Genomic DNA, 15,857 nt, shown 5'->3' with positions numbered 1-15,857 from the left:
GGCTGCCTCCTTGAATCTCGCAGTGCTGGCGGGGACAGGCACAGTTGGTGTTTGTTCAGGGAATGCAAAGTGATTTTAACATCACGCTCGGCAGAGGAAGGTCAGCCTTCTGCGAAGGAAAACCTCACCATATGCTCTCCTCCAGAGCCCACGAGGCTGAGTGGGGGGATCTGCTGGTATTCCCGATGATCTGATGCCTTGCCGTGAGCCTGGGCAGCTGGGCAGCAGCGCAGCTGATGGATTTGGAAATTGGCTTCTTGGTGAGCAGGGGTGGGAGGGTTCATGACGGAGGGTGCCCGGTGCAAATGGTCCACTGTGTCCTTGTTCCTTCTGTGTTTGTCACAGGCTGGTCTGTTTATCCACTGTTTTGGTGGTGTACTCCCTCTCTCTCTTTTTGAAAGAGTTTATTTTTCAGAACTGTTTTAGATTTTACAGCAGAACTGAGAAGACAGTACAGAGAGTTCCCATGCACCCCACACCCAGCCTCCTTATTAGTTTACATGAGGCTGGGACATTTGTTGCAGTTAATGAACCTTATGGGTACATTCTTGTTGACTAGAGTCCTGCTTCATTCAGTTTGCCTTGTTTGTCCCTGGTGTCCCTTCTGTCCCAGGACCCTATCCAGGACCCCTGTGACATTCAGGCATCCCATCTCCTCGGGCTCCTCTGGGCTGTGATGGTTCCTCAGACTTTCCTTGTTCTTTTTAATTTTTTTAAATTTATTTTATTGAAGTATGGTTGATTTACAATGTTGTGTTAATTTCTGCTGTACAGCAAAGTGATTCAGTTATACATATATATGTTCTTTTTCATATTCTTTTCCATTATGGTGTATCACAGGGTACTGAATATAGTTCCCTGTGCTATACAGTAGGACCTTGTTGTTTATCCATTCTATATGTAATAGTTTGCATCTGCTAACCCCAAACTCCCAACTTTCCCTCCCCGCCCCACCCCCCCCACCCTGGCAGCTACCAGTCTGTTCTCTATGTCTGTGAGTCTGTTTTCGTTTCACAGATGAGTTCATTTGTGTCGTATTTTAGATTCCACATATAAGTGATAGCATATGATATGTCTTTCTCTTTCTGACTTACTTAACTTGGTATGATAATGTCTAGTTGCGTCCATGTTGCTGCAAATGGCATTATTTCATTCTTTTTATGGCTGAGTAATATTCCATTGTGTATATGTACCACATCTTCTTTATCCATTCATCTGTCGATGGATATTCAGATTGTTTCCATGTCCTGGCTATTGTGAATAGTGCTGCTATGAACATAGGGGTGCATGTATCTTTTTGAAATTAGAGTTTCCTCTGGATATATGCCCAGGAGTGGGATTGCAGGATCATATGGTAGCTCTACTTTTAGTTTTTTGAGGAACCTCCATACTGTTTTCCATAGTGACTGTACCAATTTACATTCCCACCAACTGTGTAGGAGGGTTCCCAGACTTTCCTTGTTCTCGATGCCCTTGATGGGTTTGAGGACTGTGGCCAGAGATTTTGTAGAATCTCCCTCAGTGGGAACTTGTCGGGTGTTTTTCTCACGGTTACACTGGGGCGCTGGGTGCTGGGAGGAGGACCACCTGTGAAAGGCCGTCTCATCCTTCATCTCGGGGTGCCTGCCGTCAACATGACTCATCACTGCTGGTGTTGACCTCGGTCCCCTGGCTGAGGTCGTGCTGCTCAGGTGTCTCCACTGGAAGGTCACACCTCCCCCCTTTCCATACTGTCCTCTTTGGAGTGTGCTCTTTCTTTCTTTTTTTTTTTATACTTCAAATTTCGGAAAAGGAAAGGGAATAATTAACAGAACAGCCTCGTGCCCAGTACCCAAATTGGACAGATGTGGACGATCTGGTGTCCTTCTGTCAGATAGTTTTGATCTCTTTGCTCCTCCCTCCAGCTGGGCAGTCTTAGTTCTCCGCCCGCTGCATAGCTGATCCCGTAGACGTACAGCTTGAGGTGACCGGCTCTCAGCGCCCAGGCATGGGCCTGCCGGGACCTCGGTTTAGGGCCTCAGAGGCAGAGTCGAGTGTCGGCGGGCCGGACCCCTACCCGGAGCTCTGGGGAAGGTCCATTTGGTACCGAGGGTCCCCTCACACTTGGCCCCTCTGTCTTAGGGACCGATGCCTTTCCAGGGCCCACCAGATTAAGTCAGGCCCACCCAGGGTAACCTCCCAATTATAGGATCTGCTGATTTGGAGCCTTAATTATAACAGCCAAATCCTCTCCCAGCAGCACCGAGAGGGGATGTTGGAATGACCGAGAGCGGGGATGTGAGCCTCAGGGGCACCTGAGAACTATGTCTGTCATGGTGTGTTCCTTTTTTGGTAAATGTTTTTATCCTAAGACTTTACATGGTACAGAAAAATACGTGAAATATTGTACTTGGCCGAAAGATGGATACATACATACAGTTTATCGAATGACTCCCCAGTCAACGCTGTTGGGAAATGAACCCCCTCGTTCTCTGTCCTGGGCCCCCTTCCTTTGCGGCCCCATTCCCCCCGCCCCGCAGAGCTGGGACCGTCCTCCTGATTCTGATGGCCCGCGTGTCACTGCTTCTCTGGGCCGTTTTCTTTGTGTGTCTGTGTCCGTGGGAGACACGGTTGAGTGCTGGCTGGGTTTGAACCCCAGCCACACGGACTGATTTGTCTCTTGCATTTCTGCTCTGTCTGCGAGGAGGATTCGTCCCCGCCGTGTGTGGTGATAGTTTATCCATTTTCACGCTGCAGCGTTTTCTGTTGTGTGACCGCGCCTCCACCTGTTTATCTGTTCCACTGTTGGTGGACATTTGGGCTGTCTCCAGTTTGGGACTGGGGCAAACATCATGTCATCCTTTACCTGCTGCTCGTGTAAGAATCTGTCACTGTACGTGACAGTGTGACAATGTGAGAAGACATAGCGGTAGCAGCGGCCACGTTCCGATGCTTCTTGAGTGCCAGGCTGTGCTTGGACTGACTCCTGGTCTCGCCCACTACCCCACGCTGTCCTCCTTCACACGTGGGACCGGATTGGCGAGACCGCAGCTTGAGACCGCAGAGCTCGGGAGTGGTAGGGCTGGGCCCAGGCTACGGGTGCGAGCCCGCATTCCTAAGCACTGCTCCGCCCTGCCCCTCGGAGTGTCCTCCTGCAAATCAGAAGGGGCGGCGGGTTCTGGGAGTGCGTGCCCGGGCAGGCGCTCCCCCATGGGGACAGGGGGCGTCCCAGTTGGCAAAGGTGGCCTGAGCTTGCAGGCATGGGAGAGGGTGGACCCTTTTCTTACAGAGTCCCCAAAACATCACTGAACGAAGCCCTGCTGAGCTGAAATCAAAGCCGGCGGGTTCTTGTGGGAGATGGAGGAGATGCTGCAGAAACCCAGGGACCCAGGCCACCAGAGGCTCTGCCACCTTCAGCGCGTGGCTTCCGAGGTCACCCTGGGCGTAGGCGTCCAGGTGGGGCAGGGGGAGGCCGTGTTCCTGAAACTTTGATGGGCGGGCCAGGGAGGCAGGCCCGTGGCTTCTGCCCACACATCTCATTGGCCAGCGCCAGGTCACGTGGCTACACCTTCCAGCACTGGAGCCTGGGAAACATAGTCTGACTGCGTGTACGGGGGTAGGGGGCTGGAAAGGGGCAGGTGAGCCGTAGCTTTGCTACCGTGGTGGTGCTGGATGAAGGTGGCTTCAAGGTTGTAGAAGGAGATGGGTCGGCTCAAACCCTGGCCAAGTGCCCGCTCTGGACCCAGTGTCAACCACTCCAGGGCAGAGACCGTGTGTCAGGGCAGGAGCTTATGGTGTGGCCCCCCACTCCCCCCCGAGTGGGCATGGAGGGCCAGGTGGGTGGCACGCGGCAGCGGGACCCCCGAGTTGGAGGCAGGGAAGGCGCTGGGCTGAGACCTGTGGGAGGAGAGGTAGCAGGGCGGCCCGTGGAGGGGCTCTGCTGGAGGGCAGGTGGCCAGGCCAGAAGCAGGGAGACGCGAGTTACTCCACCGTTCCAGGGGGATGTTAGCCGCGGGAGGGAAGGCCCGGGGCATGGGTGTGGGAGCCCTGGGCAGGCAGGTCAGGGTAGCCCTTGCTGCCTGGGCAGGCCGGCCTGCCTCTGTGGGCGCAGCCATCTCCTGCCTGTGTGTCACTCGTGGCCGCAGGCGTGGCTGGCCTGTCACACAGCCTGCTGGCTTGCTCTGGCAGGAGCAGATGGCCCTTCATTTTGGAGTCTTTTGTTCAAAGTGGGCGCTTTGGGGTTGGAACGATATAGCGCTCTGCTGGCTCAGGCCGCTTGCGAGACCGCAGGACTTTTGCTTTAGGGCAGCAGGAGCCAAACCAGCCCGCCCGGCGTTCCTGGCTCCAGTCTGGAGCGCCAGGCCAGTCGCCAGAATCCTCTCCCATCCCACCACTCTAAGAAGCCATCAGTTCTTCTGAGAGAAGTGGCTTCGCCGGGCATTGTTCCCATCTTGAGATCCTCCCACTGGCTGTGTTTGGGTGAGGGGTTGCTTGAATCGTCGGGGGTCTGTGGCCGAGGCGGTCCCGGCCTGGAGTCGCTCACCCTCCCCATCCATTCTGTAGATTCCTGCGCTGTGTGCAGGGTCTGGTTTCCATGGCACATCTCTCCCGTATTGGAGAGGTTGCTGTCGGCAGATTTCAGCCCCCCAGAAGGGAGATTCCTGCAAATCTGTGAGTTGAGGGAGTCTTTGTTAGCTTTGCTTCAAAATCTGGCTAAGGGTGTGTTTTCCCCTCACGTGGGCACAGCAGCGGGAGCTGGGGAGCGGGGACCGGCAGGCTCATCTCTGGGGTGAGACATGCTGAAGGCCCTCTTTCAGCGGCTCCCCTCCGGCTGGGTCTGTTTGCTCTCCCCTACTTAACCCGTGTGTGAGCTAAACCCTCCTCAAAGCACCAGGACCCAGAGCCACCCCGAGAGTGACCCCGAGGGCCCTGCGCCCTTCACCTTCGGGGCAGTCAGCTGAGACCCTGATGGTCTTACACGCGGAGACTGGAACTGCTGGTCACGGGACCTGCTTGTAGAGACGCCGTCACCTGAATGCTCTCCAGAGCCAGTCCCGTAGTTAAGGGGCAAGCCACGGTCACCCAGGGCCCCCTCTGGTGGGGCAGGGAGAGTTCCGGGCCTGTCCTCCCAATCGCCGGGGGCCTCCACTGTCAGCGTGTGTCCGCACGAGGTTCGGCGGCCTCACGCCTCTGTGGGGGTGCAGGCTGATGAGCGCGAAAGCAGCAAGGATGCGGGAAGTGATGTAACAGGCCTGGGGCCTCCCCGCACTGAAGCTGCCCGGCTCTCCCAGCCCGAGGGCAGACCTGGACTCCCAGCCACCCTCCCCAGCTCCCCGCAGCTAGCCCCCATGTGCCGGCGTGGCCCGTGCACTCTCAGCGGACCACCCTCTGTCCTTTCCTGTTCCCGCCCTCCTGTGTGTTTCAGCAGAAATAAATCGGGGGCGGGGGGGGGGGGGCGGTGGTGCATAAGCAGGCCCTGGGCGAAATGGGAGCTGCCTGCCCATCAGTTTACAGGTGGAAATTGAGGCAGTTTGACGAGGGGGAGGTAGCGTGGCTTTACCAGCAGCACCGGGCACTCACCGGCACTGCATCCCCACAAACGGACCCCTGCACGCACACCCCTCCCGCCCACCGCTGGCAGCACAAGGCCTTTCCCCAGCTCCCACTAGAGGCTGCGTTGACTGTGTTGATGGGCGCCTGCCTTTTTTAAAAAATTTATTCATTTATTTATTTATTTTTGGCGGCATTGGGTCCTCGTTGCTGCGTGTGGGCTTTCTCTAGTTGTGGCGAGCGGGGGCTACTCTTTGTTGTGGTGCGGTGGCTTCTCTTGTTGCGGAGCACGGGCTCTAGGCACGTGGGCTTCAGTAGTTGTGGCTCACGGGCTCTAGAGCGCAGGCTCAGTAGTTGTGGCACACGGGCTTAGTTGCTCCGCGGCATGTGGGAACTTACCGGACCAGGGCTTGAACCCATGTCCCCCACATTGGCAGGCGGGTTCCCAACCTCTGTGCTACCAGGGAAGCCCCCGCCTGCCTTTTAAAACCTCACCTGAGAAGGGCCCCCCACAGCTTCAAAGCAACGTCAAAACCCAGCCCGCAAGTGACTTGGCATTTTCGGTCCTGTCTATAACAAAAAGAATTCACGGGCCTGAAATAAACCCGGGCTGGGGATCAGGAACCTCCACTTCAGCATTTAATTGCAGCTCAACACCGCTCACCTTGTAAAGTCTGTTCCTTAATTAAAGTGGGCTTATGGGCTCCCGTGAACCGGGCCCTGGAGCTGGGGGGCCTTCAGGATGCTGACCCTCTCCGTTTCCCTGGGAACCTCGGGGAGGTGGGGGCAGCCTGCGAGCGAGCGAGCGTGGAGCCCAGGGCGCGTCCCCCCTTCCCCAGCCCCCTGAGGAGCCTGGGCGACCCCTCTGGCTGCAGAGCACCTGGTCCTGCCAGCAGGCTGGTCCTTCGGCATCCCCGTCAGCCGGCATCCCCATCTGAGACGCCCCAGTTTCCCTGAGTGGATGCTCCCTGGACTCTGTTTACATCTTGCACGTTTCAGTAAAAATGTCATTACTTGAAATCATTGACACTGCTGGTGTGAGGTACCAAATTCCATCACCTATTGTCCCGTAAAACGATCCATTAAAGATAAAACCACTGCAGCTCAATAAGGTTCTATCCTGGAGACAAGCCACCCTGGTCCTGGGCTGATCCTGTCTCCCCAGCAAGTGTTCGTATCTGTCACATAAAGGGCCCCAGCACTTGGACAAATGAGGGAGGCGGCCCCGCGCCGAACAGCCTCTTCGGAGGGTGAGATGGGATTTCCTGGTGGAAACAGGGCAGGCGTCCTTTTGCTGTCAGGCAGTTTCAGTCGCTCTCAGGGAGGGAGCCATGCCACCCAGGTCGAGCTCCTTTGTGCAGTGGTGGCCAGATGGGGGTGCACGGGGTGGGGGGGACGCGGAGGGGACCCACCCCACCGGGCTGGATTGCTCTCCTGAGTATTTAGGAAAGGGCTCAGTCTCCCCTCCTTCCCCCGGGCCAGGTGTCCCGCAGCCTCCCCGCCCGGGCAAACTGGGCAGGTGACAGCTCTTCTTCCTCCCCTCCCAGTGGGGCAGGGGACTGCGGGGTATCTCGGTGGTCCCAGGGCTGTCCTGCCCGGCCTTCGGACCTGCTCCCTCGTGTTCCAAGGGCGAGCCTGTCTGCTTTTTCTAACATCTTTTATTTCTCCAGCCTGGTACCGGGTGGCCACTTGTCCCCTTTTAACGCTGCCGTCAGCGTGACTGTTGGTAGCCCGTCGTTCACGTTTGAACTGTCATGATGAGGCCTGCTCGTACCTGACAAACTAGTCCTGCCACGTGTGTACCTGGAGTCACCCGGTGATGTCACGGTCACACCTGTTACCTCCTTTACTGAAAGATGTGGGCAGGGGCAAGGGGGCTTTTTGCTGTACAGGCACGCCTTGTTTTATTGCACTTCTTAGATGCTTCATTTTTTACAAATTGAAGGTTTATGGCAACCCTGCATTGTCAGATGATGGTTAGCACTTTATAGCAGTAAAGCATTTTAAAATTAAGGTATATGCACTATTTTTTTAGACATAATGCTGTTATTGCACACTGTTAGACTATGGTATGGTACAGTACCGTGAATGTAACTTTTTTTATGCACTGGGAAACCAAAAACTTCGTGTGACTCGCTTTATTGTGATATTTGCTTTATTGCGGTGGTCTGGAACCGAGCCCGCCGCAACTCCGAGGCCTGCCTGTGTGTTTGTTGCCCTGTCCTACTCCAGACAGAGGCACCGAGGGGCTGCATCTCCCGGCGGTGTCAGCCTCCCAGAGAGCACTTCGGTCTCCTGGACCAGACTCTGCGATTCTGTCAGTGGCCAGCACACGCCCAGGTTTATGTTTGCCTTCGTTTGTGGTGAGGAATTCCTGCCTCTGGACCGCTGGACAAGGGATAGGGTTCACCTTAGTGGGTTTTATAGTCTTCTGTGAATAGTGGGTTTTATAGTCTTCTGTGAATGTCTTTCTGGTGCAGAGGAAGCCTGGCTATCTGTTGATTTTGTCTTTTTTTTTTATTCTGCATCCTCGCTGGACTGTTTAGTTCTTAATTCACCAGCTCGTTCTCTTAGTTTTCCCTGGTAGAAGGTTATATTACTTGACAAGAAAAAGTTTGTCTCCTCCATTTTGATTGTTACTCCCCTTATATCTTTTTCTTGACTTATTACACCGGCTAGTGTCTTTAGCGCGGTGCTGTGGATTGCCTTGCCCCCAACTTTCCAGAGTACCTCTCTTGCCTCACCTTGAACCGTGACCGTGGGAAGGTCCCTCCTAGTCCTGGATGGCTAAGAATTTTTAATTTTTTAATGTATTTCTTTAAAAAAAAAAAAATTTTTTTTTTTTTAATTTATTATTTTTGGCTGCTCTAGGTCTTCATTGCTGTGTGCGGGCTTTCTCTAGTTGCGGCGAGCAGGGGCTACTCTTCATTGTGGTGTGCGGGCTTCTCATTGTGGTGGTTTCTCTTGTTGTGGAGCATGGGCTCTAGGCGCACAGGCTTCAGTAGTTGCGGCACGCGGGCTCAGTAGTTGTGGCTCACAGGCTCAGTAGGTGTGGCGCACGGGCTTAGTTGCTGCATAGCATGTAGGATCTTCCTGGATCAGGGCTCGAACCCGTGTCCCTTGCATTGGCAGGTGGACTCCCAACCACCACGCCACCAGGGCAGTCCTAAGAATTTTTTATACAGAACGGTTTGGAATTTAATGTAAATGCTGCACGTAGAAGTCACCTGCAGTTCTTGGAGGTGTCGTGGCTCGTCTCCATGGTGATCACATTAGGGTAGACCGCCTGTGACTGTGCTTCTCTGGGCCCTTTCACTCCTCACTGCGGGGGAGCAGAGCGAGAGGCCGCTCTGGCCCAGCTCATCTCTAACCAGCGCAGAGATGGCACCTGGGCAACTCGGGGGTGAGGGGAAGCCTGCTCTGTGACCAGCTCGTTCCGCTTGGCCGCCCAGACCACGGGGCAGCGCGCCAGGACTGTCCCACTGATGCATGGCTAGAGAGGGCGTGTGTTGGAGGATTGCAGTAAAAACGGCCTTTCCCTATGCCCAGCACACGGGGCGCTGGGGGCTGCTGGCGTTCGGAGCTGCCATGGCCTCCTGGGCCCGTGCAGGCGGCTCACTCGTGCCAGGTGGCCTCCAACGTGACATGCGGTCTCGGCACTTCCCGTGGACTCTGCCTTCTTGTTTCCGTTGCTGTCATAGCATGTTAAACGGCGAGGGGCCTGTCTGCCCCGGCCGTGTGCAGACACTGTGAAATTAACTTCCTCACCCTCCAACTCGCGTCGGGCTGAACTGACATTTCCAAAGGGCTCCTGGCTGGACCCCTGCTCTTGGCACGCTCTCCTCAGCAGAGAGGAGGGGCGGGGAGCCGAGCCTCGCGCCGGTGGAAGCTGTCAGGCTGGGCGATGGAAGAAATCCTGAGTGCTCTTGTCACCCGGAGGAGAGTCACACGCATCTCGGGGAACAGATACATTCCGTATTATAGCGCTTCATACCTGACTCTGAGCAAAACGGTTCTGCAGGGCCCTGGCAGAGGCCAAGGGGGCCTCTCGGGGATGGGCAGCAGGGTTTGAGAGTCAGGACCCCATCAACTCTCATTACCCTTGCAGCTGGCGGGAGCGTGTGGGAATTACCTCGTTAACGTGGCAACGCGCCCTCCTCACAGGGTACTCCGTCCACTCTGACGGGTCCTGTAGCCCAGGGTGGCCGGCCAGCCGAGCAAACGGGCCCCGTCGGGGGTGCGATGCCTTCCACTGGAGCGTCCCGTTCCTCGTCTTGACAACTTGCCCCAGGACCACAGGTTTTCTTGCTGGCCTGAGAGGCAGCGGCCCACCTGGCATTGTCTGTCCCTGGCCCGGGAGAGGAAGGGCAGCGGCCAGCCCCACCCACCTTGCCTCCCGAGGTCTCATGTGGCCGTCCCAGGGCAACGGTACACGGGCTCCCTGGACCTCCTGGGGGTCAGCTGGGCACAAGGTACCGTGGTGCACACCCCTCACTCAGCACAGCCCTCCCCCCTGGGAGGTGGTCCCAGACACCCACTCCCTGGGCCAGAGGGCACTGGGCGGTGGGAGTCCACACCCAGAGGCCCGGGCTCCTGCATAGCCTGAAGCCCCTTGCTTCTTCTGCAGAACCGATGGCCCCGAGCAGGTCCCTGCTCTCCACGATGGCCCATGTTCCTCTTCCTGACACACTCATTTAATTTTTAACTCACAAGGCATTTGCTTATTTATTTTCATTGTTCTTGATAATAATTCTAAGCCATTAGAGGGGAAAATTATATTCAAAAATGCTGTTTCACACTTTATTTGTTTGATGATTTAGAGCGATAGAAAATAGCACATTTGCTGGCTTTTATAGTCTGATAATTATTCACATCCATCAAGCCATTCCAGGGGAATAAACAAAACACCAAGAAAATGACACCATTAATAGCATACTCCACTGCAGACAGGAAGCCTTTCCCGGGCCAGCGTCTTGGGAGGATGGACGCGGCCTGTCCCCTGCCCAAGGCGAGAGCCTGCCCGCAGAGGATGTGTTTCCTTTCAACTACCTGCTGCTTCTGGGCCCAAGAGCCGCCCTCCCGCTGGACTGAGGCCTCTGCCCAACCAGCACCCACGGCCCCCTGGCTTCTAGAGCTTCTTGACTGGACTCCGGCCTGACCTCAGCAGGGCCCACGGGACGCCCACCTCTGGCCAGGGGTGCACCCCTCCAGCGTCCAGCCTCAGTCCGTCCCTGGCCCCCCGTAAGCACGTCCGACCCCTGCACACGTGTCAGGACGCAGGTCTGGGACGCGATCGCTGGCCGCTCTGGCCCCAGGCCTCCCTCTTGGCCTGTGCCAGGTGTGCGGGTTTCCGCATTGCCTTTTTGGGGGTGACCGTGCTTGGAGGGGGTGCATCCCCTACTCTAGACGTCAAGTGTGAAAGAAGAAACCTGGAAAGGAGAGGCTGGGGGACGCCCACCTGGCAGGGCCAGCCCGCCCATCTCTCCCCCAGACCAGGGGGTCGCTTCCTTCTGGAACGTGGCCTCTGGACTCTGGTCACTGCCGGAAGCCTTCCCGTCAGCCGGTCGTTTGAACAGTGAAACTGCTGGACTGGGACGGTCTCTTCACCATTGTGTGTCTTTGCATGTGCCTCGTGTCCTCTGCCGTTACCTCCTGGGCTGTATAGCGGATCTAAAATTGCTTTATTTTCTCGCCGAAGCCCCTGGTATTTGCAGACGACTGCCTTTCTGAAAAAGGCGTCTGGGAGACGATGCCTGAATTCGTCTCTCTCGGCCTCCTCGGCGATTCCACAGCATTAAACCCGGAGTTGTGGAGCCTGTCCAGTCCTGCTGCCGCCTCCGCGGGGTCACCTGGAGCGGTTGCCAGGGACACCGAGCTGACAGCGCCGAATTTTCCACGACTTTCTGGTTGAGTGTCATCCAGAAGTGCTTTGTGTAAAACGTGGACCAGAGGAGAGAAAGGGCGGGGGAGGGGCGCACAGGACGGGCTGATAAAATACGTGGAGAAGGTCCGGAGGGGCCTGCCTGGCCGCTCTCAGGACCGGGGCTCGTGTGCTGTGGCCGGAGGGACCTGCGTGACCCCGCGTGGGCAGCCCGACCCTCTGCAGACTCCCCCAAGGGGTCTCCCCCATTTCTGACTCTGCCCCCTGAAGCCCCTGGTCTGTTGTCCCTCCCATCCCTCCCCGGATTCTGGGAGTGGCTCTGCCCGTTCCTGTATCCCGACACGTCCAGATTCTTCTGCCGTGACTTCTGTGCTGGCCTGGAGTGAGCTGACCACCAGGGGGCACCCAGCCGCAGCCCAGTCCCTGGGGAGGAGCATGGTGACGGGGGCGTCTGGGGGGGGGATGTGGTCAGCCCAGGGGAGGCGGGGGCTGGTGGACCAAGGAGACGGCCACTGTGTAGCAGGACACGTGGGAAACCAGTCTCGTGCTGGTGGAGAGCGGGATGGGGGAGCCCGGGGGGCTCTGTGTGGGCTTGGGCAGGGCTGACCGCCGGCTGGGAAACCTCGCACCGGCCCAGTCGTGAGATGGACATGGACCCGGGCAGGCCGTCTGTCCAAGGAAACATGCAAGCACCCTTTGCCGCCCAGGCGACCCGGGCTGCCACGTCCAGAGAGCAGCTGCCTGGGGTTGCAGGCAGGCAAAGCAGATTGATTTTGGCCGTGAGGTTTGACCCTGTGATGGGGACGGAGTTCCCAGGGAACCCCATATTGGCGACCAGAAAAACCGACTCTGTTGTACGGCCCCAGAACCTGCTCACTAATGGCCAGACAGATGCTTGCCTGCCTCGAGAGTCAGCGAGCAGCCCTGCTCAGCCCAAAGAGCTGCTTTGCCTTCTTTTTTTTCCCTCCCAGAGCCAAGCCTTAGAGTCAGGGATGCCCCGACCCAGTGGCGTGGCACCAGGCGGGGCTGTAACAAGGTTAACGTGCCCCGGTCCCAGGCTGGAGACTATGCAAGGCTCTGCCATGGGGGCCCCTCGGTCTGGGGACTTTCCTTCAGTGGTGAATGTCGGCCCTGCTGGGAGGCCAGCTCTGTAGCCGGCTCACCTGGGCCTCCATTGCTCTGGGCTTGCCTGGGGCCCCAGAGGGGAGGGCCGTGGCAGGGAGGGGGCTCTGTGGGCACCTGCCGCCCACATCGCTGGCAGGCCAGCGGAACTCGGGGAGCCGTTACAACTGCACAGGTGGAGCCTCTGCCGCCCTCCCTGCCTCCTTTGAATGGACGGCCCACGCTCAGCGCTTGTTTCGTTAAGGACCAGGACCCCAGTTCTGCCCGCCTTCCCCTGAAGACTGAGGTTTTCAGCTTGCTGAATCCCTGGGTGCGGGCTGGGGGAGCACAGGGGCTTCTCAGCACCTCCCAGGCTGTCGCCGGGTCGTTCCAAGCCGTGGGAGGCGCAGCGTGCTCTTGGCCGTCGGAGTCCAGACGTCCCCCGTGGCTGCCGGCTTCCTGTCCACGAGTCCTTTCTAATCTCTCCAGGGGCTGCTCTTGTGAACACTCAGCCCAGCCTCCTGCAGTTTGTACTTTCCGATAACAGAGGAGCCACGTTCCGATGTGTTAAACTTTTAACATCCACCAGATTCAATTAATCTTATCTTTACAACTCCCAATTACAGGCGGTAATTAAGTGAAAGCAGCATTGTAGACTGGCGATATTGCATTAATCATCACAGCCTTGGAGCCATAAGTTAGTTCCTTCCCGTCCTCGGGCATCTTCCCAGAAGGGGCAGAATGTTTTATTTCCCTGTTTGGTGGGGGGACGTTAATCCCACAGAGGTGCTTTGGATTGGGATTAATTTTTATCATCTTTATGTAAGTGATAAAAGGCCATTTTAAAAAAGAGTCACCTCCTCTTTGTCCAGATAATGGGCAATTCTCTGACGACAGCAGAGTTAAAGGTGCCACGGCCACCTCCAGGGCCCTGAAACATGCCCAGGAATTAATTATTATTATTATTTTTTTTAATTTATTTTTAATTTTATTTATTTATTTATTTATGGCTGTGTTGGGTCTTCGTTTCTGTGCGAGGGCTTTCTCCAGTTGCGGCAAGCGGGGGCCACTCTTCATCGCGGTGCGCGGGCCTCTCACTGTCGCGGCCCCTCTTGTTGCGGAGCACAGGCTCCAGACGCGCAGGCTCAGTAGTTGTGGCTCACGGGCCCAGTTGCTCCGCGGCACCTGGGATCTTCCCAGACCAGGGCTCGAACCCGTGTCCCCTGCGTTGGCAGGCAGACTCTCAACCACTGCGCCACCAGGGAAGCCCGGAATTAATTATTTTTATCCTGTTAGATTAGAGACAGCACAATGTTCACCTTATCTCCTACCCTTGCCCCCTTTTATTTTATTAAAAGTAACGATAAACCTTCCAGCTGGAGTGGACTCAGCCAGCTACTGAGTCTGGGCGATCTTCCGCGTTCCGTGTCGCTCCCCATTTGGCTTCCTGCCCTGTGGGGGAGGAGGCAGCAGCCGTGGGGTACATCCTCCTGTGGACGCGTTCTAGAATTGCAGAGATTGCCGTTGTTATTCTGGAGCGTGGTCCCCGCCCCCTGCAGCACTGCTGACATCGGGCGGGTCATTCTCTACTAGGGCGCATCCTGGGCGCTGTGGCGTGTGGAGCAGCGTCCCTCCCCCAGCCCCTCGATGCCAGGACCACTCCCCCAGTCGTGACAACTAGAAATGTGTCAGACGTGGCCCAGTGTTCCCAGGGGGCAGGATTGCCGGATCCTGGAGTTTCTCCCGGATGGGACGGGACTCGGATGCTCTAGTAGCTCTACCGTTGGACACTTTACCACCCTCCCTCCTCCTCTGGACAGCGGCCCTACCACGGCCCGCCTTTGCTTGAAAATGGAGGTTTCCTGGACTTCCTTGGCGGTCCAGTGGTTAAGACTCTGTGCTTCCGCTGCAGGGGGCGAGGGTTCGATCCCTGGTCGGGGAACTAAGATCCCCGCATACCTCGTGGTGCAGCCAAAATAAAAAAAAGAAAAGAAAAGAAAATGGAGGTTTCTATCTTGCCCAAGTGCCCTCGGGTAGGCTGGGGGAGGCACGTCGGTTGGGCTGGGGCTTCTGGACCCCTGGCCCCTGGCTGTCCCTCCTGGCACCGCCCTCTGCCAGGAAAGCGTCCCGGGTATCCCCACAGGCTGGCTCGCATCAGCGGGTGACACTCTCGCTTCATCTGTTTGCAGACTTTCACCTTACATCTTTTTTAATTTATGACAGAGCCGCAATCATCTTTCAAATGTAAAAACGTGTGAAAATACAACTTATGAAAGTGGGTGACGAATGAAGTCTTGCCCCTTCCTGAAGCTTCTTTCCCCTCGGCTCCTGGGGCTGGGGGGACAGCCCAGGATGCTTCCGTCCTCCTCCTTGGTTCCAATCCAGTGCTCTTTACTTTATGTTTTGCTTTCTAAGCCTCGTTGAGGTTTAGTGCTGCTTAACTGGGAATGTCTCCACTCCTGCAATTCCGAGGGTGTGTCACCGCCCCCCAAGTCCTGGGGTCCTGGGCCTCCACCTCACCCCTCCTCCCATCCGTGTGGCATCCCCAGACCCCGACAGCCCCTCCTCTACGCTGACCGCAGCCGCCCGGCTCTGCCCTGTGCCGGCCCGCGTGTCTCCTGGGGCCCTCAGCCGTGCGGCGGCCACACACTCTCCCCTCTGACGTGCCTCCCTTCTCTCGTAGGTACGCCATCCCCCCAGAGCATGGCAAGCGCCTGGAGCGTCTGGCAATCGGTAGGTGCCTGGGGCCCACTGGGGCCAGGGTGGGCGGCGGGCTGGCAGCCTCTCCCTCCCCGGCTTCACGCTATTGTCTGGGGGTCGGTGTCCCGGAGGGTGACGTGCTCCAGGTGTCCTGGCTGTGTTCCACTCCCTTCCCTGGCGGTCAGGTCGTGGACCCCCGCTGTGGGTCTGTCGCTTCACGAAAGCCGCATGGATGCCGTCGCTTCAGCACTCTTGTTTTCTAGCCTCTTGGCCCGGAGTTCGGGACAGGACCGCAGGCTTTGCCGGCTGGGGGCAGCCCGTGCTCCCCCCGCCCCCCAGCACCTGGTGCTGCGTCCACACTTTTCTGTCTTTATGGAGTCTTTGCTCAGTCTAGAACACGAGAAGTCCAGTTTGGAGGTTCCGTGCGGCCACGTGGGGACTGCAGGGCCATCTGCTAATCCCGTGCAGGGTCGGGTCACCCAGGCTCCCTCCACCACCTGGACTGAGACCCTCGCTAGGGCCTCTTGGGCTGACAGGATTTGTCGGAGAGGGTCCCGGGCTGCTTCCGGGGCTCTGACCCCCCGGGTAAAGGCCGGCCCTCAGGGCATGGGATCCTTAGAGACAAGCCAGACACCCAGGCTGGGGG

General features: G+C 57.2%; 1 protein-coding gene across 1 annotated transcript in view; it reads left to right on the top strand.

Moving 5' to 3' along the window:
* Positions 1–15,857, top strand: part of KDM4B (lysine demethylase 4B) — a 141,009-nt gene that overhangs the window by 62,305 nt on the left and 62,847 nt on the right. Inside the window, 1 exon segment of the mRNA XM_082379184.1 lies at positions 15,195–15,244. Coding sequence (XP_082235310.1) covers positions 15,195–15,244 — 50 coding nt within the window.

Source organism: Balaenoptera borealis (assembly GCF_965194805.1).
Source record: "Balaenoptera borealis genome assembly, chromosome: 2".
Classification (NCBI taxonomy): Eukaryota; Metazoa; Chordata; class Mammalia; order Artiodactyla; family Balaenopteridae; genus Balaenoptera; species Balaenoptera borealis.
Note: the sequence above shows the minus strand (reverse complement) of the source record. Positions and strands in the feature narration are given on the sequence as shown.